Here is a 26,623-nt window from a genome sequence, read left to right as displayed (position 1 = left end):
TTTTGACTGATCATGTTCATTATTTTGCCTCTTTGCTATGGAGGAAAGTGGACAATGAATCTCCAATTCCTCTATCTTTCTATTTGATTAATGTCGTTGCGAGATACAGACAAATTAGTGTTTTCTGAGAGTTGCCGAGCCTCACAGCTCGGTGTAATAAAATGCGTGCCACTACTGATACAGGAGTTGTAGTGGTGGGTGTAAGGGAAGGAAGTCTCTGAGTTTCATGTTGCAAGGTCGGCGATTGATATATTCAGTATGACAGGTTGTCATTCTGATGATGGTTGGGTGACGCAATATTTATTATTTCGATGGTGGGTTATATTTTATATTCGTCCGGATAGCAACCATCGTACACAAGGTGCTAAAACTCGCCAAAGTGACCTGCGTAAGTTTGTCGCGTTTCGGGATCAGCCTGTATATACGGTTCAACAGGCCAGCATAATTGTGTCGACTGTCGAGGGGTAATCATCTCTCGTAAGGCGATATTATATTGGACCCCACTCCACTTTCCATCAGGTATAGTGGGGTCATTTTGCCGTGTCTGGTCTGTGTATTTACTGTGTAAGTACTATTAGAACTTGTGGTTTTTTAGAATACGATACAGTTATTCAGAATTAATTCACAAAAAACTCGTCAACTTTCATTCTTACTACCTGCTCTTATTCTATTTTAATGTGTGGTTGGCGCAAATTATTCAAGCCTATTGCGGGATTAGTTAATTTTTAAAACAGCCAACGCCAAAGCCAAAGCATATCGTAGAAATACCCGCACAAAGCATCTCCACGCCTCTTAAAGTTAACGTACGCAGCCACTAAACTAAGGGAGTAACTCATATGCTTTGTCTCTTTATAATAAAGCATATTATAATGAAATGCCACTCCGTCACGTCACGAACCTTCATAATTTTGATGTGATAAAATTAACGAAATTAGCATATCAAATTCGGTTATTCATCGTTAACATTTTATTTTACTTTAATATTAAGCTTGATTTTCAAAATTTAATCCAATCAAAAAACTTAATTCAATCTGAATAGTTGACTCAGTTTTAACAAATCTTATCATGAGGATTTGTAAGTTAGAAATTTTAATTGATGTTATAAGTTTAAATTACAAAATCTAATTAAGTTTTAATCCGCTGTAGTTCTATATATAGCTAGATATTTTGCGCTTTTTGTATAAATAATGTCAGTTCTGTAAGTTTTTACTGGTAGTAGATATTACATATGTAAATCCACCTGGGTAGGTACCACCGCAATGTCTATTTCTGCCGCCAAGCAACAGTGTGTAGTCACTGTTGTGTTGCGGTTTAAAGGACATTGTAGCCAGTGTAGTGGATATAATAAGACCCTATAGCCAGGCGAATTCTCACATATGAGAGATCTACCACCTCTTCTAACCCCTTCGAGATAAAAGTGTTTTTGTTGGTTTTGTAGAAACTATTCGGTCTATAATAGTAATGGTTATTGTTACTAGCGTCAGTTTTATCTGTGACCTTATTGTTTAATGCACTCTGTTGAATGTCTATTGTGACGATTTGTTTGCAAAATGGCCAACGAGCACTCAAAAGCCACGGTTGTGGTAAATAACATCCACAACTCAACTTTATGATAGAATTTAAAGTGAAATGTACGAAGAATTGCTGGGTATGTTTAATTTTAAATCTTCGCTCTTTTATTGTGGTAAATTCTGTGGCATGAATTTGTATTGTTATTCACTGTGTTTATTGAGTCGACGAGAGTTTCTTATAAGCTCCATAGATTGTATTTTCCTTTGTTTCGAGAAGTCTCATAAAAACCGTTTCGTATTTTTCTTTAATTTTATTATTTTGTTTTTGTGTTGTATGTCAATCAGATTCAATTGGTATAATTATCTACTATTGATTTCAATTCTGACTAAATATTTAACATAAACACGTGATATTTGTATTTCTGTCAATACTATTTTTATATTTATTGAATTTCAAACTTACTTTCTGAAATTCAATAGAAATTGTGAAAATGTGAAAAAACTCGAGTCATTAACGTATATTACACAGATACGCACGTCCCTTTAACTATTTGTTCAAAATCTGGAGTTAGAACTAAAGTTCGCTGCAGCGCTAAACATCAATCGTCATACTCTAACCAAACTTTTTAAACACGCAGTGGTGAAGCGTTTTAAATAGTGTATGAGTAAAATGGCAATCAATACCGGATTGCAGTACACTTCAGTTGACACAATGAGTATTCTGAACGCCAGATCTAGTTCGTAGTACATATATAAATCGATGGAAGAATTGGTTTTTGACTTTTATGTAAAGAGCAGTGGCGAAGGGTGAAATATTTCGGAAGGGAACTCAACACCACATATATGTACTTATATTGATGACAGCGGTCTGCAAATCGTTCTAATGATAAATAAATTCTATATAAAGGGAAGCCGGCAGGAATCGGGTTGTGTGGATCCTTCGCGACTTGGTAAGTCAGAGTGGTCCTTAATCCTTAAAAAAAATCCCGAAACATTGAAGAAATTTTTCGTGTAAAATAAAAATAGCGGTGCTTTGAAAATTAAATTTCAGTTTGAAGTTGTATATTTTAACCGATTCAAAAAGGAGGAACTTCCCAGCTCGACGTGTATGTATTTTTCAATTATCGCTTGGTTGACCCAGTTATGTGACGTCACACATACTTCTACTTATACCGATAGTTTTTTTTATTAAAGTTAGATAATAGATAGTTATCAAATAAAATTTTCAATAAACGCTTTTTTCGATTTATCCCCAAAACGACCAATCAGAACAAAGATTTTTGACATAATTAGAAATAAACTTTATTTTGATTGGTTCATAAAAATAAAAAATAAAATAAAATGCTTTATTCAACACGTGGACCAACATAGTTGCACTTATGATAAGTCAAAGTAAATGAGAATATTTAATTATTATTTAAATAAAGTCGCTTATACAACTAAAGACATTTTGTATTCGACATTCTCGGAATCCGATGGAGCTGTGTATTGAAAACGGTTGAATGAAATTTGCAAATGTTGATATTCGCTTTGAGAGACATGAACAGCGGGTAGTTACAAATTTGAATTCCAATATCTGAAGATGACAAACATAGGGCAATGTCATACTGTAGGTACTTGGAAATACAAAGTTTATGATGGAGATGCTACTGTTTATGTTCCTGGTACAAACGATCAGACTGGCTCGCAGTTGTAAAATAACTTTCAAATAAATATGAGGAAGTAAATTTGTCTATGACAGCTTCGGTGGCAGTATTACGGTACGACTGCGCTGCTGATGTCTCGGGTTCGATTCCTGTGTCGGGAAGTGATGTTGGATTTTTCTACTCAGCATCAGCCCAGAATCTGAAATTCGTGCCTGCGATAGACTCGATTCTTACCTCCTTATGGGACCTCTTACGTTTCTGTCTATCCCTTGGCGCATGAAAGGCGTGTGCGTATTGTGTAAGAGATAAATTATGTCGATTAATAAAAGTACGGTGGGGACTTACTTTTTTCACGTAAGGTATTATGATACAGGGTTATGTTGATATTGTGGTAACAAATGAAATCACATACTCTTCTTTACCTTTGTTAACACTGTGTCAAAAATCACCCATGAATAACGAATATTATAAAAATTCTGATTTTATTAATACTTTGTAGATTAATGCAAATATGCCACATCACACTTTCATCACATCGATTGATGAAAGCGTGAAGTTGCCGCTACGACAAATTCTCTTAGAGAAGTGGTATTATGGCGCATAAAATAAATTAGATTTGTTATAAACGGAGTAAAACTAAGAAGTCATAAGTTAGTTTCCCGCAAACGAGATAAATTAAGTCAAAGCCTAGAGTTAAACACTACTAGCAGATTGTTAAATGTTCTCAAGAGAGTTTAAAAGCAAGCTTAAGGAATTTAAACTGAATTTAAGAGATCTGATGAAGCTTAAGAAGATATTATATTTACTTGTAGTCAATATTGTAAACTTGTCACAGTTGTAAATTCAAAATACAAATTCAAATTCAAATAGTTTATTACAAATCAGACTTATGTAAGAGCTTAAAATATACAAAAATAAATAAAATTACAGGAAATTATAAACAACAACGCAAATTACCAGGGGTACCCAAACTAGGCAAGGCCTGTATCTTGGGAAACCAATTAAGAGTTATATAACATTAGTTATAAAACTGTATATTACTAAATAGGTGTTGACAATAATACAATGGTGGAAAAAATATACATCTATACATATAGACAGAAAACACTTCATCAAGTGACGTAAATATATATATATAAAATAAATATGTATATTTTATTTTGGTATATTCATTGTAGTTATATATACTTAGCAATATAAGTAGCAAGGTTGAATAAATTATAATCTGACTGGATATAAAAGTTTAGTAAAACTGACAATTTCATACATGCAGCTGTCATTTTTAAATCGTTTATGTTGTACTTTGCTTAAGAATAAAATATTTATGTCGTAATTAAAAAATCTGCTCTTAGTAGCATCATATTTTTAGCAGTGAGGTTGTGGATTCGTTCCTTAGCTTAGTTGATGAAAATTTTAGTTTTTTGAATTTGGAGTACTCGAATTGCCTGGTTTGCCTCTAGTACATCATAGGAGAACCCCTGGCAAGTAATTGATCAGTGGCAACTGACAATCAAGCTTAATCCCTTAGGTATAAAGTCGTGAGTTAATATTTATTAGAATTAGACCGGATTCATAATGTTTTCGTAAACGTTATCCGTTTGATAGCGTTATGTAAATAGTTTTTATTTGACTATTATTCATTTAGGAACGTAGTTGACAGCATGACTTTTGTATTCGGTCGTCTTATATCTGACGAGTAGCAATTACTCAGGCGTGATGAAGTTTGCTTTCAGATGTTTTGCGGTGATGAGTAAAGTTCAGAGCCACGTTCTATATAATCTGAAGTGTAACCGTAGCTACTGCTACTGGGCAATGGAGTATATAATTAACAAGAGAAGCTCAACTCTTCATGTAGTTATTATACAGGGTCATGTTGACATTGCTTTATTAAATGAAACCACATACTCGTCTTCACCTTCGCTGACATTGTACTAAAAATTATCCATTAATAAGTAATATTTACACGAAAAATCCTGGTTTTAGTTTTCGGATTTTTTGATCATTTTGTAGTTTAATGACAATATGGCGTGTGCGTAGGTGTATTTCTAACTGAGAGTATGATGTTGCAACTGCAACGAATTCTCTTAGAACAGTAGTAGGCTTTAGGGCGCGTTAAATTAAAATTACTTTTATATTAATATTTTTTTTTGTTCGAAACCAACAATTTTATTTTACATCTACGGCTCAAGTAACTTATTGTAAAGTGTTATTTCCAAGTAGTTAGTATGTGGTTTCATTTAGTAACGCAAAATGACCCTGTATATGAAATTATTTTTTTGATTTTGGAATACCAAACAAAATATATCAGGACTGAATTTTAAATAACTTAACGGATGAATAATTCTGACGAATTAGTTTGATGTCCAAAAGCTTTAATCTCTTGCAGTAAATGGAATACACTAATGAACAGCTACGATGAGATGTTAGTAAATTTTTATTTCGGTAGCAGAATTCAATACGAGTAAAGCAGTGAATAAAACCAGTCAGAAAATATAACTTACCATTCCCTCTCATTGGCTGCAATGTGGAGACAATCAGGATCGGCGCGTTCAGCACTATTGATAGTATCCAGACAGTCGCTATCATTTTGTAGGCGTGGCACTGAGTCTGCCACTTCCTTGATTTTAGGGGTCGGCAGATAGCGAAGTACCTCTCCAAAGATATCGCTACCAGAGTCCAAACGTCTACCGATACTGACACAGCTGTAACAAATAGGTAAAGTAAGCAATAGACCTAAATTGCTGACATTATAATTTCGGGTATATGTTATGCTGGTACTAAAGAAACCAGGGCAAAGTGGCTGCTCAAGCTCCAAATCAATAAGATTTGCACTGATGGAGGATTTGTAGGTCATGATCAACCTTTTAAGAATAATTGGTAAGTTCCTATGTTTGATTTGTTAATTATTTTATATAGGTATGTAACAGAAAGTAATACGAAATGCAGTCAACTACCCTATGAACGGGGAGCGGAGTTATTGGCATTAACCATACGAAATGCAACAACAAAATTGCTACTTCCTTTATGCTAGTATTTATATTCGTCACACCTCTCCTCCAGGTTTGTCTGACCAAAGCCTGCTAAACATTACACTCGACTGCATCATCATCATTATTATCAACATCAGCTGACGGTGATATACACTCGTAAGATGTCCGCGCTGTTACAGTCTTTTAAAGATTTTCAAATATGTTGGAAGTCTTGCATATAGCGACAACTAGATGGAAGATCAGCGTTACAAAGAAATTTGCACGTTAACTTCCAAAGCTTTAAATATATTTTCATTATTCTTTCTCTTAGTTAAGAATTGGTCCCACCATTCTGTGAAGTTTATTTTAATTATATTTTACTCTAGCACGTATACCTGGTCTAGTAATTAATCTGTGTGCATGGTGAGCTCGCGCAGTTCGGTGTGTAACAGCCTTTATCTAATGCACTAGCATCTCAGAGCTAAACTTATGTTGGTCTGAATTCAAAGTATTTTCTTAGCAAATGGTTTTTTAATTTTTTTCATAGTATGTACGGAAGATTGTTGGTTTCTTTTACGCTGCGACGGAATAAAGGATCAGAATGTTTTTTCTAATGTAGTTTTTTATAACCAATTTTAATTTCTGTATTATCTATTTTACGGTGTGATAATAAATAGGTGTTATTTATAGCAATTATGGGCTTACCCTCAAAATCCCGTAAAAATCCCAATCGTTTTTTTATCTATCGCGAAAATGGACCAATTAGAATACAGAATTTTTATTTGATTAGTTTATTCTCAGGGTCGGATCGAAGGTTGAGACTAATTTCAACCTCTCAACTGATCCCAATATTTTTTTGAAAACGGCCGTTATTTGTCTCTTTCTCAACTGAACAAAATATTTGTGGCCGTGAAAATTTTATAAGCATATGTGCAAATACTATTTCCTTTTATAACTTTGTATGCATGTAAAACATCCCTGGAACCCTCCCACATTACAAATGCTAAGAATTTCAAGGAACACGCGCTGTAGAGCCAATTTTCACTCAGTACATATGGATTCTCCGAGCTCCATTGATATGCATTACACAATAAATAGAATTGCAAGTGGTATTTGGAACAGAGTGTTAGCATTATTGTGTTCGGAATCCGGAGTGAGTGGTAAACGTGTAGACCGTCAAGCTTCCTAGAATTTCACTTTACTGAACACCGGGTGCTGCGAAATGAATTTGCCGAGTCCTCAACAAAAGAAATGTTGCCATACAAATACGTACAGTAGTTGAATAAATTCAAAACTTCATAGCGTAACACATTAACTGCAACGGAAATATAGGTTTTTCCTTTATCTAAAATGAATTAAAGCTTGAAGTTTATTTTTGTGAAGATAAAATCATTGTTGATAAAAACAAAAGGTTAGAAGCGTTTTGAAATTTTGTTCAGTTTGTAGCGACTGCACATGATGTAGCTGGATATAAATGTGGGATCAGAGTACGAGATACCAGTGCCGAATTTATATTTTTTATATGTTTCGGCCACTTTATTTCCGCCGCCCCATTTAGGAGGGTTATGTATTTATGTAGGTTTCTAAAATATTTAATAATTTTTCATTTGTTTGTATTATAGAAGGCACTAAAGTTAAATAAACGAATAATTGATTAAATCGAGTGATCGTCCTCTGAAATCTGCCGCCCCTAAGAGGCTGTCGCCCATAGGCCGCGGCCTATACGGGCCATCTTCAAATCCAGGACTGCGAGAAGCCTGTATGATGGTATTTGCAATTACATGTGGAATATACTGTCGCTAGTTATTGGCCGCTGCCGTGTCGGGTGGAAGTCACTAATTCCTCATTGGAATTCAGTGCCAGGTGGACCCTTCCACCTGGCGTACAGTGAGCTTATCCTATTTCTGATCATCCTTTGAGCACAGATAGCTTGTATATGAGTAAGCTTGGGGACTTTTTGGGTATAGATGTTTTTAAAATTTTATTATGTATCTATATTTATTTATTTGTATAATGTTTATACTATAAGTGTTGTCTGGTTCGGACATAATAACCTATTAAATATTTCTTTTTCTTTTTGAAGAATATATATGTCGGAGTGAAAACTATTTACTTGGTTATTTTTTTACATGACCGGTAGAATATCACCGGTCTATATTTATTTTCCAGACAGTTATTCAATTATTGAAACACTTCTTTACTCCACTAACAATTTACTGCATAGTAACACTAGCGGAATACACAATGTGCTCGGTTCGAGCGTCCAAACAAGACTGCTGAAGACTTCTACAAGCCTCGTACAAGACTCAGCTCTCGTCGTTCGGCCGGTCCTTATATCGACAGTAGTCGACCTCCCTCCTTTTCTAATACTTCCTCGATGTAATGATAGATGGCGCCAGTATCGCTCCGGAAATTCACCAGGTGCTGCGGCGACATATATGTAAAGGAAATTGAATCGAGATTGAAAACGAATAATGTATGTATTCGTTTGATCGATATTGGGTGCATTGTTAACAGCGAATTTCCTATTTTCTAGTCTGAATACTGGCGACAAGCATCCACTCAGGCGTGAATCGCTTTTAAGGCGTGATGCGCAGATAGATTTTTTATCCATCAAAAGACTTTTGTTCGTTTGACAGCGTTAAATGGCTGTCAAAGATAATTTAAAGGTTTAAGAGTTAATGTTCGGTAGGATAGCGCTGTTTTCGATTTACAGTTCGGATAAATTCGAAAAGTTTACAATATGCCGTTTAAAATCACTAGGAAGGAAAACACAGTCAAGAATAGTAAAATCTTGCGCATCGAGGATTCTATGTTTAATATATTTTGTCTTAAATAATATTTGTATATCCGCCATTGTTATATTGAACCATAAATTCAACGTATAAAGTTCAAATTAGAACGAAATATAGCTATGTACACTGACTAATATAATAAACTTTAGTAGTATGTTGTCTGTATTCTATATGGCATAATTAAAACCAACAATGCAACAATTTACGCATGACAAATTTGATATTGTTTGATTATTCGATTAAGCATTTAAAAGGCACTCAATATACAAGTATTTCCACGAATTTTACTCAGTCGGGTGCATTTATTAATGAAATATTAATTAATCAGTTGGCATCCGCGACGTAGTGTAGTTAAGGCACTTTGGAGGGGGGTAGGGGGCAGAAAAATACCTAAAATAAATCCTTGAACAAAATTTAAACCTTTGACAAGTACTGAACCCAGGGGAGAGAGGGGTTGGTCGGGACGCTTAGTTTTGCTTTGTTGAAATGGGCATGTTTTTCTTTCGCCTGGTGGCTAAGGTCCGCAAAATTTTGGGTCAGCCCCCAGCGGCAAGAATGGCTACGCCATTGTTCCTGGTATGTCTATTGTGTTCTTATCATGGAAAAAAGTTGCCTATATGTTATTCCAGGATATGGCCTATCCGTATTGCCAGATTAGGTCCAAATCTGTTCAGCCGTTTCTGCGTTTAGTCCTAACAAAGAATGAAGGCGTCCGACTCGCCCTTTACCAAAATAACTTTTGTAGGCATCACGCTACGTTACGTGAGCAGAAAGGAATTAAGTAATAAGTGCTTAAAAGCATAAACGAAATTATTTCATTTTAACCGAGTAGTTGTAATTTTGTTATGGGTATTTTTGTATGGCACTGTATTGTGTTTAACTTTGAGGGACATTTCAAATAATACATATGCCGATTTTACAATATAATACAATACAAAGATTTTTATTGCAAATACATGAAAAACAATTATAAAAAGGGCACAAACCAAATATTATTCTTTAAACCAAAGCGATCTTAGTGATCGATTTATTGTGCATCTCAATAGGCTGTCTTATACCTTTGAGCGATCTCTTCTGCACAACTGGGAAACAATATTATTGGCATAACTCTACAACGGGTATTATAGTAACATGTTATATTGTCTCAGTTTTGTCTACATTTTCAGCTCATCTTTCTTTAGCCGGAAGAATAATAGCTACCTTGAAACTTTGACTAAGTAAAAGTAGTTCGATAAAATTTTATTTGCTTTTCAAAATAAGAACGAGTTGTGCAATATTTGTATTGTTGATATGCTCTTCGATTTTCAGCTACGGGAGTAAACGTTATTTTTATTTAAAATTTGAAATATGAAAAGTCGTACAAACTTTGGTGTTTTGCATTCACTTGGAATAATATAAAGAAAACGACAAAGTTTATTTCTTTAATATTGAAAGTCGCGACAGACACATCTGATTTTAAGTGATTTTCGACTTTATTTGATATAGATATGAAAATAAGGTGTATAGTGTTAATTGATCCCTACCATTCAACGCTTACAACACCAAGGGAGAAATGAGAAGAATCACGAAGATGATACTGGCCTTAAAGGAAAGAATTACGAAATTGAAGGTATTGCGACTTTCACTGATATCACTGTCATTACATTTATTAAATCTGATTTCTACGCTCATGGCAAAGGAACTCTAACTACAACAGATGGCAAGACATCATCATCATCATCAGCCACTTAAAGTCCCCTGCGGAACATAGGCTTCCCCCAAAGCTTTCCAGACTGATGAGACAGAGATTTGAGATGGTATGTCAATACACTCAAATACACCATATTGATTATTAATTGACGAGAGATGGTCAGAGCCCACCACTTGACAGAATTACTCCTCGATTTGGTTTTTATTTCAATCCTACATTCATTAGTCGCAACACAAAATATTTATTTATTTAGCACTTTATATACAGAAGTATATAGGCGGACTTGGTCGACCTTTCCTTCAAATTACATAAAAATGAAAGTAATTGCGTACCTTGTAAAAAGGGAATTAGTTTGCATAGCGTGGCACCAAACAGGAATCTCCTGTATATCTGTCCAACCAGGGTAAACGGTAAACAGAACACGCCCAGCAGGAAATCTGATATCGCCTGAAACAAAGAGTTGATTCAACAATTTGCACGTTAATAAAAAAATCCTTTAAAATACAGATAACATTTGGTCATAACAATGCTGCGTTGGTGTTTGTTTATATAAATAATTGGATTTTTCGGCCTAACATTTTTATACCGTTTTTTATTGCTCTGAATGACCAGACGAGCTTGCCGTTCGCCTGTTGGTAAGTGTTACAACCGCCCAAAAACAGTAGAAACACCATCCAACACCTTGAATTACAAATTATTGTTTGGTATTCCACTGTGCTCGCTTTCCTGAGATATGACATGTTAAGTCTTATTATGTCCAGTAGTAACACTGGGTACAATATCCTTAAAACCGGAAGGCAATATTTATACAGTGACTATACATTGTTGATTGGCGGCAAAAATAGACATTGCGATGGTACCTACAAAAATATTATATAAATAATTTGGATTATGTAACACCATTTGCAAAGCTCATGTACTATGAAACTAAAATTATCTCATCTGTGGTTGATGTATGTTATAATGAAAGATATTAATAATAATTTATTATGTTTACGCAAATGTTAGACAAGGAGATAAAACTATTTTTTGGGAGATAAAGAACTAACGCAATCCGAATTTAGACATATTTTAAGATAATTTTAATAATTAGGGTGTGCGGGTGTATTTTTGACGTTAGTGTCCTTCTAAGTAATATCCACAGAATATATACCAATATTACTCTGTGTTTTGGTAGTATTAGCCTGTGAAAAGCTCTTTTGTGTCAATTTTACGTGTTTGGGTAACGACAATAGTTTCCAAGTCATCAATGCAACTTATACCTAAGCCATTCCAAACATGAAAATTTCAGTAAACAACTAAACCATTTTCGTAGAGAAATGTTTTCTCGAACACGTCAACGCTTTCAAACGTTTTTAACTCAACTTTAATCCTAAAAGCGAATGAATGACACAAAGTGCTAAACTCGATTACTTTCCAGTGCTTTCTCGAAACAATGACGACAAATAAAACTTCGTTTTTTCTTGATAAGGGCACGGCAAAATGACCTCATAGCACCTGATGGTAAGTGGAGTGGGGTCCAATAGAATGTCGACTGACGAGAGATGATTACCCCTCGACAGTCGACAAATTTATGCCGGCCTGCAGGAACCGGATATACAGAGTGTGATCCCGGAACGCGACACACTTACGCGGGCCACTATGGCAGGTTTTAAAACCTTGTGTACGGTGGTCGCTATCCAGGCGGATACAAAATATATCCTATCACCCACGTTGTACCAGTAGCAACTTAGGCGATGTTATTTTACCGCTTGTTTTGATGATCAATAGGGATTTGATAATAAGAGTAGTTTAAATTACCTCCTAATACAGTTATCACATACTTGTTGCAATTTACTAACTAAACAGTGCTTATAAGTATCGAAATTATGAATGAATGAATCCCTCCTAGCCGAATTTCAACTACGGCGGTCAATCTCAACGGAGATTCCCCAGGTACGCAGGATATTATAGTGCACAAGTGTGTGCGCAATACACAAATGCACTTTCTGTTCCTTCACTCGCATAGTCCGGTGAGACAGCAATCCGACATGACCAGAGAGAGATCAGGCGTAAGACCAAGGCCTTTGTGTGCTTTTCGATGCTCGAGGGTATTAACTCCCTGCTGAGTACTGTGAATGAGTAATTTTTAAGATGGAACCCAGTCACAATTATTTTTGGATCAACCCGGGATTCGATCCCAGGACCTCAATGCTATAGTCGTACTCGTACTGCGTACGCGTTACGACTACGCTACTTAGGCAGTTATAAGATCTAGGTGCTTCCTGCCTGGGCTTTATATTCTCTAATAATTCGACTATGATTTTAATAGTCATTGAACTTATTGTATTATCTATAATGTTAATTGTCAGAACTACAAAGATCGTAGTATATTTAAAATATCTCTTATAAGAATCCTTTCATTTACATCAAATCGTATGAAAGTTCATTAACTTTACGGACGACCAGCACCTCACTCCGCTTCGTGACTAAAAGGTTGCAAATTCTTTGAAACGTGGGGAGTAGAAATGAAACAAAAATGCAAATAAATCCGGTAAGTGATTTTATTTCAGTATGACTGAAATTTCAGACACGATACGTCTACCGATTATGTCTATTACTAACGTCTTAAACAGGTGTGCTTTGTTTTAGTTCATTGTTATGTACAAAATCATGTAACAACTACTGACTGTCCTATAATAATAAATACATAAATATCAAGATAGTGGAAAAAAACAATAGGTCTACAAGGCTATCGATCAACCCCGTTACTTTCAGTAATTTGTTTGCTCTAATTAACTTCTAACGGAATTAGGAAGACAACGATACCCGTTTTCTTATTGTTCACGAGTAACATTACTTTAATGGAATGATTGGAATCTATACTAATAAATAAAGTTAAAGAGTTTGTTTGCATCAACGCGCTATTACCAGAAACTAATTAATCGATTTTAAATTTATTTCACTAAATGTAAGCTACATTACTGCTGAGTGCAATACATTTTATTCCGGGAAAATATAAAGCAGGCCTTTTATCGCGGAAACCAACTTCACGCGGCCGGGGCCGCATGCAATCGTTAATATACTACCACCTGCTTGACATCAATGCTCTCTGAGGAAACCGTCGTCCAATCCCATTGAACAGTGTTAGAAAAATCAATAACGTTTCTTGACCCAGTGGGCCATATGCTGCCATTATTAAAGGCGACTAAAGTTAAATGTACCTTTTAAAGCCTGAAAATAAAGAGCCACGAATATTTAACTTAGGCCCTGATAAGAAATTGATGTTATATCTTTTGTCTGTTAGTAAATTATTAAGTAACAACTTCTGGAATTCGTAAAACAAAATCCTCTTTCAAATAAGGCAGCAGACATCCAATTTACAGAATCAACAGACGCAGAAAATATTGCGTCAGAAATCTAGTAAAGCTTATTAAGACAGAAGCGTTGAAACAAAAACCAGATGTGCGAGTCGGATTTGAAATGTGATGGTTCTGTGACCGAAAATTAAATCATTGTTATCATAAAAAATATGATATAAGAGCTTATTGCAAAAGGCTTATTTTGTACAAAGCGCGTTTTTAATAGATACCCTTTTTCAGAGCGTATGCTTATTTAAAAGAATATGTTATGTGACTGTATCGCGTTTTACTTAATAATACTTTATTATTATACATATTTTGTTAAAATATCGCTTTTTATAATACGGTACATTATATAAAACATAAATACCACTTTGTCTACCCTAAATCCGAAAGACCCAAATTAGATTTAGACATAAAAATAACAATAAAAATCAAATCAAGCGAAATTGATAGATCAAGCGCACCGCCAGCGCTGCCACACGGAGAGATCGGGACCTGTGCGGGGCCGCGGGGCGGGGAAGGTTGTGCTTGTAACGGCCGGCTGAAAGAGCATATATCAATGAGTGATCGACATACGCCGGATTATTAAAAAAGGTAACCAGCTTGACAAAATTTAATTATGTTTCTGTAATAAAATACAACATATATGTCAAATTAATGGATTGTGCTACTGATTCTCAACAAAATAATTTCGGGTATCCAATACACTAAAATATTGTTGTATACCTAAGATGAAATAGACTGTCTATGTAGGCCTAACAACAGAGTTTCCTTTATTTATTTATTTAAACACTTTATTGTACATCAACACCGTAAGGAAAAATAAATATACAACAGAGATGATGAAACAACAGGAAGTACAAATGGCGGTCTTATCGCTAACGGCGATTTCTTTAGCACCGTTGTCGAGGGAACCCTAAAAATAAATTTACTTAAGAATCTTTTTGCGCTCAAGAAAATTATATTCAGTGTCAGAGATCTCTTGTTTTAATGAGTTGGCGAGTGTTCAAATATTTAGGTTCAACATCCGCTAGTAAATGCTTTTTGTTTGGAAAAAGTGTGGTATAAAATATAATGTTTTTGGGAGAGTTTCTCGCGATCTTTATAAACAACACAGTGTTAGGATTGATTTTAAGCTGTATTATTTCGTATTTCTTACTTTACTATTATAAATAAGGTCAAGGGATCTATTCTATCTATGGGGGCATATCCGTGTTTTTGCAATTATGCATGTCTTGTTGAAAGATAGTTTTGATAACCGTATAGGTAAAAGAGTAGAAAATAATAAAAGTATCTGTATCAATAAGGAGCCAGAACTGACTAATTTTAAGAATCAATTAATTTAACTTCTATTTGTGTACTGAATGATTCTTCCCTTTATGTTTAAGCAAAATTCTCCAGATATCTTTTTCTATTTAATTTCTATGTTGGGTGAATTGTTACATAATTTATTCTCAATTAAGATGAAAGGATAAATAGCTTTTTGACCATTCCAGTATCGGAAGAGGCTAAAGGCTTATTAAAAAAATATTTTGATTTTATAAAAAAATAGTAGGCATGGATAAAAGTGGACGTACGGAGCGACATAGTCGTGAAATAACGACTAAGCTCCTTAAATAAAGATTAAAAAAAAAAAAAAAAGATGAAAGGAGGTCAAAAACGAATACATTTTATAATGTAAAATTCCTCAGTGAATTCCCGAGAGAGTACAAGAAGTGGTTTGTGTAATATTATTCCGCAAATTTTATAATTGTCCCAGGATGTGTTTGAGGATGAGTATTAAACAAGTTCCTATTCCAGGTAATATAATAGTGTTTACGTTTCGAATAACTCATGCAATTATTCTTTCCACTTGGGAAATGAACCTAGAACATCAGCTTCAAATACGCTGCTATTTCGCCAAGATTTGTAGAGCAGTAAAATCAACGTAGAATTAGATGGAGAAGGTATATGAAAATGCTACAGCTGGTGGTAGACTATATTTTATATCCACCTGGATAGCTACCACCGTACGCATGGTGTTAAAACCTGCCATAGTGGCTCACGTGTTTCGCGTTCCGGGATGAGCTTGTGTATATCCAGTTCCGACAGGCCGGCATAATTGTGTCGACTGCCGAAGGGTAATCATATCTCGTCAGTCGACATTCTATTAAAAATGGGGTCACTTGTTGGTGCTCGTAAAAAAACGCGAAGGCGTATATAAAAGCTTATTTATTTTATTATACATATAAAATTAGATTGTATTTTATGATATCCATTTCATATTTTGACTATTCGGGGCGATATGTTTATTTTGAGTTCAAGTTCAAACATGATACGCCTAAAGACATGTTGTTATTGTAGGTATAATCAAAACCCTTCCTACGTATTCCAATATAAACACCTGTCTCATGTTAACATGTTCGTTGTAACTTTCGTTACGCTAAAGTGTTTACAGTAACGTTGATTAGTTAGTTTGTTTTCTTGATTTGAAACTTATGTGGCAAAATATTAGGAAATACAAAATCTATACCTAAAAACCTAACCCCATTTTTTATCTAAGGATGGAGCATTATTGTGATAACAAGTCTGTTTCTCAGCTTTGTTTATCTGACAGCCAATTAGATTCCAGCTGTATTTCAATATTAGCCAATCACAACGGCCCTATGTCTACGCACTGCGAAGGCTGACATGCCGTCAGCACTGAAAAACAGATTTATTATCACAGTAAAGACAGAGTTTAGATAAATAACGCCTATGAGTAAAGGGGTAAGTATATACAGGATTACTTGGACATACCCGAAAGGGTAAGCAGAAGCGCATCTAGGGCGCCAACTTTTCGCCAAATGTATTCCCGGTTCCGTCCTATGATGTGATGGGGCAACCCTATCGCCATATTGGGCACAAATATCCTATTCCCAGCTGATACTGAGCAGAAAAAAAAACAAATATCACTTTGCCCGACCCGGGATTCAAACCCAGGACCTCAAAGCGCTGCCGTACCGCGCATGCAGAACAACTACGCCAACGAGGCAGACTCGGAATTTTAATTCGAAATACCCATAATAATAATTATTATGATGTCATATATGATGTAATTGCCTGACTGTGCGACTGCCTCGGTGGCGTAGTTGTATTGCATGTCCGGTACAATAGCGCTCTGAGGTCCTGGGTTCGAATCCCGGGTCGGGCAAAGTGATATTTGGGTTTTTCTGCTCAGTATCAGCCCGGAGTCTGGAATTTGTGTCCGATATGGCGATAGGCTTCGGGGATAAATGCGTGATGTTATGTATGTATGTATGTATATATGATGTACTCAAATGTAACACTTTCCTTTTGTTTTAGATCTCTAGGGAAAAGGAATTTAGGCATGGCAACTCTCCAGCAATTCATTCCACATACGTGCTACGTATGTCGTTGTGTGAGGACGCTGTATTTCCCATATAACAGCGATATACGACTTTATTAGTTCAGCATGTCCATTAATTTGTTACTACCACCATCTCAGTACTCAGTTGTATACTACGTACTCGTGATGCTTTCAAATAGGAACTTAACTCTCATTTTTGGAGTTCTTTTTTTATTTTATTGCTTTAAATAACAAGACGAGCTTGCCGATCGCCTCATGGTAAGCGATAAGCCCGCCCATAAACAGTAGAAAATCCTTACAACACACACTATGTTTTACACTGCGGTCGCCATTCTGTCCAGTAGTTACACTGGCTACAATGTTATTCAAACCGGAACACAACAGTGATGCTTGGCGGCAAAAATAGACATTGTGGTGGTAACTACCCAGGCGGACTCCCACTTATGAGTGACCTACCAGTGAGTGTCAACAGGAGTTTAATTTAAATTAAGAATCCTCAAACAACAGTTCTGATGCGCATCATAACAACGAGCTTTGCAACTACCCACATGGAATCTTACAAGATTAAACACAGACTAAATAGATAGAAAATAATAACTTACATTGTTTGTATCTAATGTTTATTTATAGAATTCTTCAAAGCCCTTTAGGGAGAAGACATTTCAATAGGGCATAGCTTTCAGACAGATCTAGATAGCTGTAATGTAATTCCTGAAAATGTTTCCAAGGCTTAGCATTCCTTAGGGTTCGTAGCCGCTGCTGTTTACACTTGTCGTAAAAGGAATGAGACCTTTGGACATGGGAACGTAACACAAATTAAATAGAGAGTCAAGAAATAAAACCTATTTTTATAATACTTGTATGTTTGCTCGGTTAAGCTGTATTAGGATCCTTTCACAGAGAACGGTTCGGAGAGGAAAGCAAATTTTAATCGCAATCAAAATAGAGGTATGGTGATTAAAACAAGATGAATTTTTGCATTTCGTTGTTGAGAATTTTCGGGAGCCGACCTAACGCGCTTGGTGTGAAACAATAAGAGGAGCTGTTGAATCGACTAGCTGCCTCTCTCGATGCTCGCACAGCCGACTAATGTCATTTGCGTGGTTTTTCGCACTTGCGCAACAAACCGGCTACGATTGAGTCCTCTCGCCACGCATATGTAGTCGCCATTTTAATAGTGTTTTTTGAACTGTGCTAAGTACAGACGCATTGATAAACATAAATGACGGAAAAATTATATTACACATACTTATATACTCATCAAAAACAAAACTTGAACTGCGTGATGCCACAAGTAAACCTTCAAAGACTGATCTGTCAGCTCCGAGCGTCTCCGCTTTAACAGTACCCTTCCAGCTTGTATGTTTGTAGTAATCCGCGCCGTATACCAAGCATTTAATCCGTGCCGGTCTGGGTAAAGGACCCTTACAGTACGAGTACTCGATGCCTTCGATTCGATCCGGGGCGGATAGTCGTGTTGGATTATCTGCTTAATATTAGCACGGAACCTGGTATTCTGCCCTATACATTGCAATAGGTCCGCTTCTTATTACAATAGGCCTAACATATTTGGCAAAATAGGCGTCCTAGAAGACCATTGAATCAATGCTTACATATATGTATTGTTACAATAAATAATACTGTGCGGGTATTTGTGACACTCTTTTGCTATAAAATCATTGAGTGTTTGACAGTCGTAGTGATCGGTTGGATTGTGAATTATTGGCGAAAGTATTTCTGTAGACAGTAATAGTTATTTTTGTTATTTAATCAACTCGCTTCAGTTTCTAACAGTATATAACACTGAAGAGATTGTTTGCTGCCGATTTTGTTTTGTTTTCTAATAAGAAGCTAAGTTACCGCTAACACACATTACAACATTTTATACCGGGAACATATTATCACTGAATTTTTTTTATTATCTAAGCTTAGCGCTTGGTTTTATTTATTTAACCTGGCTGTAGAATACGTTACACTATCTTCAAATAACATAGTGTACTTCAGTTAAATTTTCCAAAAGGGCACCCCACACAATATATAGGTATGCATGCATAAATGCGGTCTACAAATTGTTCTAATGATAATTACACTCTATATAAGAGACGCCGGCAGGAAGCGGTTGTATGGACCTTTCGCCACTGCCTGATACTATGGATGTTATAGTATGATAGCAAAAGATATGTGACCAACGCGGTGTTTTAATTAATAGGTAATCACAACTATATTATTTTAATACCCAGAATTGACTTTCACATGGACAGATTCGCGAGCGTAACGTGATGAATATTCAAATTCTGTCGAAATAATACATTTTGGTGTAACACTGGAGTTTTCATTGTCTTGATTACTCTAATGACTTAAACGTTAGCGTGAATCTCAATCGTAGTTCTTGTGAATTATGACTGAAACAATGAAGTTAAATGGTTTATTGGAAGAGGCATTATGGAAAATTAGATTGCGTTACTTATCAAATATAATGTTAAATTGCCTTAAAATGCCTAATAGACATTTATTTATACAATATAATGTGTTCTATATGTATAGAAAATATACTAGTTGCTAAAATGCAACTAATATATCACAGTATATTATGTATTGAACTTTAATAACTGTGATGTGTACAATGTTATGTAAAATTATGGGACTCGAGTATAAAAAAAATAGGCAATTTAGAGGCAATAAACAATAAAAAAAACTTTTATTTTTCATATGAATTTATTACTTAGAGATTTAAAAATACGTAGACGTCAGGTTGGGGTAGATAAAAACAAACGAGAGGGTGTCTGATTGAACGAAATAAGCAGGCCGACATAATTATGTCGCCTGGCAAGGGATAATAATTTCTTGTTCGTCGATAGTCTATCTGGAATCTCCGCTTACCATCAAGTCTATTCAGGTCATTTTACCTTGCTTATGAAAAAAAAACCAAGACGGTAATCAGGGCAATTACAAACCACAAAAGTATCATAAATCTATACTCTAAATAACAGCAAAAATGATTGAATTAATATCCTTTTTTATGACGTAAACAAAGAAACTGTTTCGTAAATTACCACTGAAATTGACTTTTATTTATAGATGAACGGGCACGACAATGTGACCCTTCTACACCTTATGTTAAGTGGAGTGGCATCTAGATAGATTAATGATACGATTATCCTTTGCTAATCGAGATTATGTCGACCTGTTAGAAAACATATAAAATGTTGATCACTATGGCGTTGTAACATGGTCGCTATCTGGGCGGAAATAATTTTACCACCAGCAAATATCATTTAAATGTCTCATCTAGGAGGATAGTAATCGACCTTATTTCAAGCGAGTAGGAATTAATATCGCACATCTGCGTTTCGGATTGTCTTTGCCTCCCACGTGAGTAATGGATCATAATAATATGGAGATTTCCTTTAAACGTCAGAATCCGTAACGCACGAACACAAGAGGCTCGGAATTTCTTAGAATACTCTCTTGAAATGTTAATTTATATCTGTTTCCATAATACTTCTACACAGGATTATATACGGTTATACTTATGTATTATATTATGTAGTGATATATTATGTAATGTGCGTAACAAACGAATTGAATACCTTTATATCTTTTGTGACAATCGATTTAATTTAAGATTAAGCTTGTTAGAAGTGATTACTTTTCCCGGTGTATTTCAACTGTGTAATTTTAGGGTTTAAAGTGTTCTATCTGAGTGGCATAAGGCACTGAAATACGTTTAGAGGTTTATTTTATTTTATTTGGGAAACTTACAGCTAGTACAACTCATAGAAAAAGAATACACTCAAAGAAGACCAATTACAAGTTTCCACTACTAGGTTCTGTTATGTTTCTATTTCTCATCAAAATATTGTCACAATATTTGGCATTTATGTAACGTAGTATATACAATGAATATAATACAAGCCCTGTATTATATACTGTCTTATTGCTGGACACGGCCCCCTCTATTACTGAGAGGGATTAGGCCTTAATCTACCACGCTGGCTTAGTGCGAATCGGTAGACTTTACACATACCCAAAATTCCTATAGGGTATTCTCAAGCATGCAGGTTTCCTCACATTGTTTTCCTTCACCGTCAAAGCAAACAATAATTCACGAAGAATACACACATAACTTTAGAAAAGTCAGAGGTGCGTGCCCTTGGGTTTTGAACCTGCTGACATTCGTCTTGGCAGTCCGTTCCACGCACAACTAGGCTATCGGAGTAGATAACGCCATTATGACGATTGAAATTTTTGTTTACAGAATATCGATAAGCGTGATATAGAATGATCTATTTATGAGTATATGAATGTAGTTCGCATCACCGAAATTCTTACCTTGTTGCGCCAGTATAGATTACACTAATTCAGAAATGAATTCGATAGTGAAATCATACAGGATAGCATAGTCGGTTTGAATGACATTGTAGGCAAGCTAGATTTAGAAGTAGAAGTTCAAAATTTACCATCTACACAGCTGTCATTACAAGCAGTTCAGTTTAACTTCGAAGCACTGAACTTTCGTATGAAATATTATTTTGCATACTTACTTAAAGAACTTTATTTCATTTTGCTGGAATTTTACTTATCGTAAGAACTTCACAAGATTACACGCCTCTGTTTTTGGAAGAAGTATATTTACTTTAGGCGTTTATGTTGAAACGATAAGGCATCGCGTACACTGCGTCAATTAGATGCACTTGAGACGACCTGACAATATTTCGTTATAGTTACTTTGAAACTGACAGTTGCTTTGACTAATTGGTTGATTAGTTGACGGTAGCTTCAACTAAAGTGCGTAGGTTAGTTGTACATAGGGTTAGGGACTCGGCCCGGCGGTCGCCCGAAGGTCGTCATCAAATCCGGGCGGCTCAACGCCGGGCCGTAAGGCACGGTTACCCCAGCATAACCGCTCAGTCGCCCCCCACGAAGGCTGGGCGGTAGTAATAAGGGACTTTCTCCGCGAAACCAAAAAAAAGGGCGTCTATATTATACTATATAGCCTTACTAATAAAGGTTATCTGTCATAATCAGTGACGTATATTCTATAGACACGAACGTCCATATAAACTATTTGTTCAAAATCTGAACTCAAAATATGGCAACCAAAACGTAACTGTTATAACCAATTTATTTCACTTGAACAATTAATAATTTTACTTATTTGATTAATATTCTTTATTCACACCCAGATTTACAATTAGACTCGAGTTCATATACTATGAGCGCCACTCCGTACATAACCACACGTTGTCAATGTTGAAATTATACTAAAATCAAGTGCACGGATTGCAGTACAGTTGAGTCAAATGCAATAAGTGTACGGAACGTCAGATCTAGTACATAGTACTTATATGTTGATGGTCATAGTGGTGAAACCTTGTATATCGCTTCCTCTGACGTAAAGTATCACTTGACAGACCAAGACAAAACGTTTTACAACTAAAACAGGCGTCTACAACGTTTATTATAAGCCAGGTGTAGTCATCTCCATAGGAGACGGGCCGCAAGGCGGCACCGCGCAGGGGCGGCTGCGGTCGCAGACTAGACACTTCAACGTCAGAGGAAGCCCGCAGCCGTCCCTAATGCGCCGAAGAGGGCCACCGCGGAGTTTTAGCTGGTAGGCCGTGCATAGGTTAAGTTGTATATAGGGTTAGGGACTCGGCCCGGCGGTCGCCCGAAGGTCGTCATCAAATCCGGGCGGCTCAACGCCGGGCCGTAAGGCACGGTTACCCCAGCATAACCGCTCAGTCGCCCCCCACGAAGGCTGGGCGGTAGTAATAAGGGACTTTCTCCGCGAAACCAAAAAAAAAAAAAAAAAATCTCATGCTACGGCATTGACTACGGTCAATAATACAATATCGTATAGTTAATTGGGGAGTTGTTCATTTGTAGACTTACTTATCAGTTATTAAACATTACGAGATCGATTTAATCGATTAATATAACATAGTAGCTAACAAGTGGTGTATCCATCATTATCTAGACATGAAATCGGTATACGGTATATTAGCACTAAGGTGAGTAGATCAGAGCACTAAATTGTTGTGTAACATTCTTAAAAATGTTATGATACAGGTTAAAACTAACCCCTTTATTCATAAACGTTTTTTATCTAAGGACGGAGCATTGCTGTGATAATAAGTCTGTTTCTCAGCTTTGTTTATCTGACAGCCAACTAGATTTAAGTTGTACCTCAATATTAGCCAATCAAAACGACCGTATGACTACGCACTGCGAAAGCTGTTATGCCGTCAGTACTGAGAAACAGACTTGTTATCACAGCAATGCTCCGTCCTTAGATAAAAAAAACGTCTATGAATAAGAGGGTTAATTTCCAAAGGCATTTCTATGTACTGTCCCGTTCCTGCAAATGCTCGCCATTATGTTCGTTCGTTCGATGAAGCAGCATTAACCTGTAACATTTCTATTTACTTTACCTCATACCGGCTCGCCTGCGCTCTTACTTTTGCTCGATAAAATGTTACACCAATACGCTCGTTGGTTCCTAAAATTATGTAACAAAACATTCAGGGTCGTGTTCAAAGTGCGGTTCAAGAAAATTTTAAAACGGCTAATGGTCGATGTACTATTACAAGTAAATGTTCTAATCTATACACACCCTTAATAAATATACTTATTAAGTAGGTATTTGAGATAGCCTGCCTTGATACCTATCTAGATGTGGTTAATAAGCTGTGGTTGTTTACGTGAGGAGCATAGAATTTAGCCAATGTTGTATGCGTCTTTTTGTACTTGTATTGTTACTATGCATCTACTGGTAATCCGAAACAATAAATAAATATAATGGGAGCGTATATATTAGCAACTAAGAGATCTTAGGTTTGAATAGGTCGAGTTTTGGATTATTGTTACTCGTATCGTCTGAAATAGGATTTCCTGGAGAGCATTAACGTCAGGCAGGTCAATCGTAAAAATAACGTCAAATTAATTGCAAGAAGCTTGAAACGTTTGCGTTGACCTCATTAGTGTGTAATTAGGGCTGGTAAACGAAAAATATTAACGGTAGATTGAAGTTTCATTTATTTGAGGTAGGAAAATATGAGATTATTTAACCCTTTTACCTATATGGCAATCAAAGACATCTTTCAGTTAGAACGTCCGTAATTTCGTAAAAAAGATAATGATTTCTTATGTTTACGCGAATGTTCGAAATTAAAATTAAACTATTTTTCGGATTGCATCGCGGTTTTTTATATTTTAGTTTTCTACTAACGTTTCGAAGAATTTGCAGCCATCATGGTCACGGGGGGGACTGAGGTGTTGTTCAACCGCAAAGTTAAAGTTACAATATCAACCTACACTTTTAAATTATACAACTTCTTAAATTTTTTGCTGTTGGTGGTCCGATCTACGCACTTTCCGATCTTTTTCGATTTTAATGCATAAAAAAGATATTATATTTCCGTAGACGGAATACTACTTCCTGATTTTAATATTTTTTTTATTTACTATTAATGTGCAAATCTAAGCTTACCAGCATAAATACAAGATAGAAGAGTGGCGTGGCAAAGAAGAAGCATATAGTCAGCAGTGGGCTGATTGGATAAATAGACACACACACACACACCATCACACATTTTATCCTCGAAGGGGTATGCAGAAGTGCAACCAGGGCACCCACCTTTCGCCGAGTGTGTTCCGTCCCAGAATGTGATAGGGGGCAAGCCTATCGCCATATTAGGCACAAATTCCAGACTCCGGGCTGATATTGAGCAGAGAAACCCAAATATCACTTTGCCCGACCCGGGATTCGAACCCAGGACCTCAGAGCGCTGCCGTACCGCACATGCAGTACAACTACGCCACCGAGGCAGGCAGGATAAATAGAGATTAATTTATTTTCGTTCTGTCATCGTGTGTAAATAAAGTTATATATATAAACTTACCAAATTCAAAAGGTACACATTGGTAACTGTCCTCATTCTTCTGTTGCTGGCGAGGGTAGCGATGACGAGGCAGTTTCCTGATATAGACAGCAGGAATATGGCAAAGTATGGCGGTAGGATGAATCGCCACTCGTAAGCGTTGCTAGCACCCTTGCTCGCAACACTCACGTTACGCACCGCAACATGAGCTGCAACTGTGGTTGTAACATCCCTCATACGGAGTAAGGATGTGTTGTACGATTCTAGTAAGTCTTCCATTTTTATCTGCAATGAAGAAATATAGTTAATTATATGTATTTCATATTTAAATAACACATACTGGATTATTGTGGAGGAACTACATCATTTCAGCCGGGAATCGTCCACTGTTGGACATAGACCTCCCCCATTGAGCGCCATAAGGACCAGTTCTGGGCCGCCCTCATCCATCGGACTATGGCGACCCTCACCAGGTCCTCGGTCCATCACGTGGTGGGCCTGCCTACGCTGCGTCTCCCGGTTCGTGGTCGCCACTCCAGAACAGAAGGGACTACATCTATTTTAATTTTTGGATCGTAATTTTTCGTAGAAGACTTGCAATTTAAAATGAGCAAAAAAATAGACTGTTCATATTATATAAACTACATTAAACGGCGAGTTGCTTAGATAAAAAAATATAATAGAGATTTGCAAACAAACTCGTCTTCTCACAAGTACAGAATAAAAATAAAATTACGAAATCCTCATTTCCTGATGTTTCCTGAAAATTGTATTCAGAAGGTTGCTGAAATTATTTATGAAAACTCGGGAGTTACGTCTGCTTTCAACGGTAAAATGAAGCAGCAATGGACCTCATAACGCATTTCGTTTATATTCAGAAATGAGCTTACATTACATTTATTTTTGAAATTCACAGTTGAATTTACAGATTCCATTAATTAATTACAATTTCCAATTACTGAACTTCATTTGTATTTTTTAAATTTTATAAAATTAATTTATTAAATTTCATATAGAATAATAATGTTTGCTTTATAGTACATTATTAATATATAAGTATGTGTATATATAGTTATCCAAGTAAAGACAAAATAAACAAGTCGCCCATACACTAAACAAATGCATGGTTAATCGGTAGAAATTTCCTTATAGAAAAGTTATATCAAATGCCTCTATCGATCTCTTTGTTTTCAACTGTAAACGTAAAACAAATTTATTCAATGTACTTAATTGAGGACTGTGTAGCCATCAAAGGTAATTGGGAAATATTTTGAACAAAACGCATTTGTAAGAATAACACCGGTCAACACGATTTTTGAGTCTGGCTCCTGAATTTGAAATTTTGGTTTCTCCTATGTTACAAATAAATAAAAAAATAACTGTTCCGATCAAAGTTTGCTTTTGTAGAAACTAGAGCAATTTTACTGAGTTTTAAA

The 26,623-nt window shown here is 36.0% G+C and overlaps 1 protein-coding gene across 1 annotated transcript in view; it reads right to left on the bottom strand.

The window, feature by feature from the left end:
- LOC115449525 (cholecystokinin receptor-like) overlaps positions 1-25,466 on the bottom strand; it is a 76,617-nt gene extending 51,151 nt beyond the window's left edge. The window contains exons 1-3 of the mRNA XM_030177372.2: positions 25,209-25,466; positions 10,944-11,058; positions 5,659-5,859 (exon numbers count right to left, since the gene is read on the bottom strand). Of these exons, the coding sequence (XP_030033232.2) occupies positions 5,659-5,859; positions 10,944-11,058; positions 25,209-25,466 (574 nt within the window). The remainder of the gene's footprint in view (positions 1-5,658; positions 5,860-10,943; positions 11,059-25,208) is intronic.
- Positions 25,467-26,623: the final 1,157 nt, after the last annotated feature.

The sequence above is a fragment of the Manduca sexta genome, chromosome 22, assembly GCF_014839805.1.
Source record: "Manduca sexta isolate Smith_Timp_Sample1 chromosome 22, JHU_Msex_v1.0, whole genome shotgun sequence".
NCBI lineage: Eukaryota > Metazoa > Arthropoda > Insecta > Lepidoptera > Sphingidae > Manduca > Manduca sexta.
The sequence above is the reverse complement of the archived record's forward strand: the minus strand, read 5'-3'. Positions and strand labels throughout refer to the sequence as shown.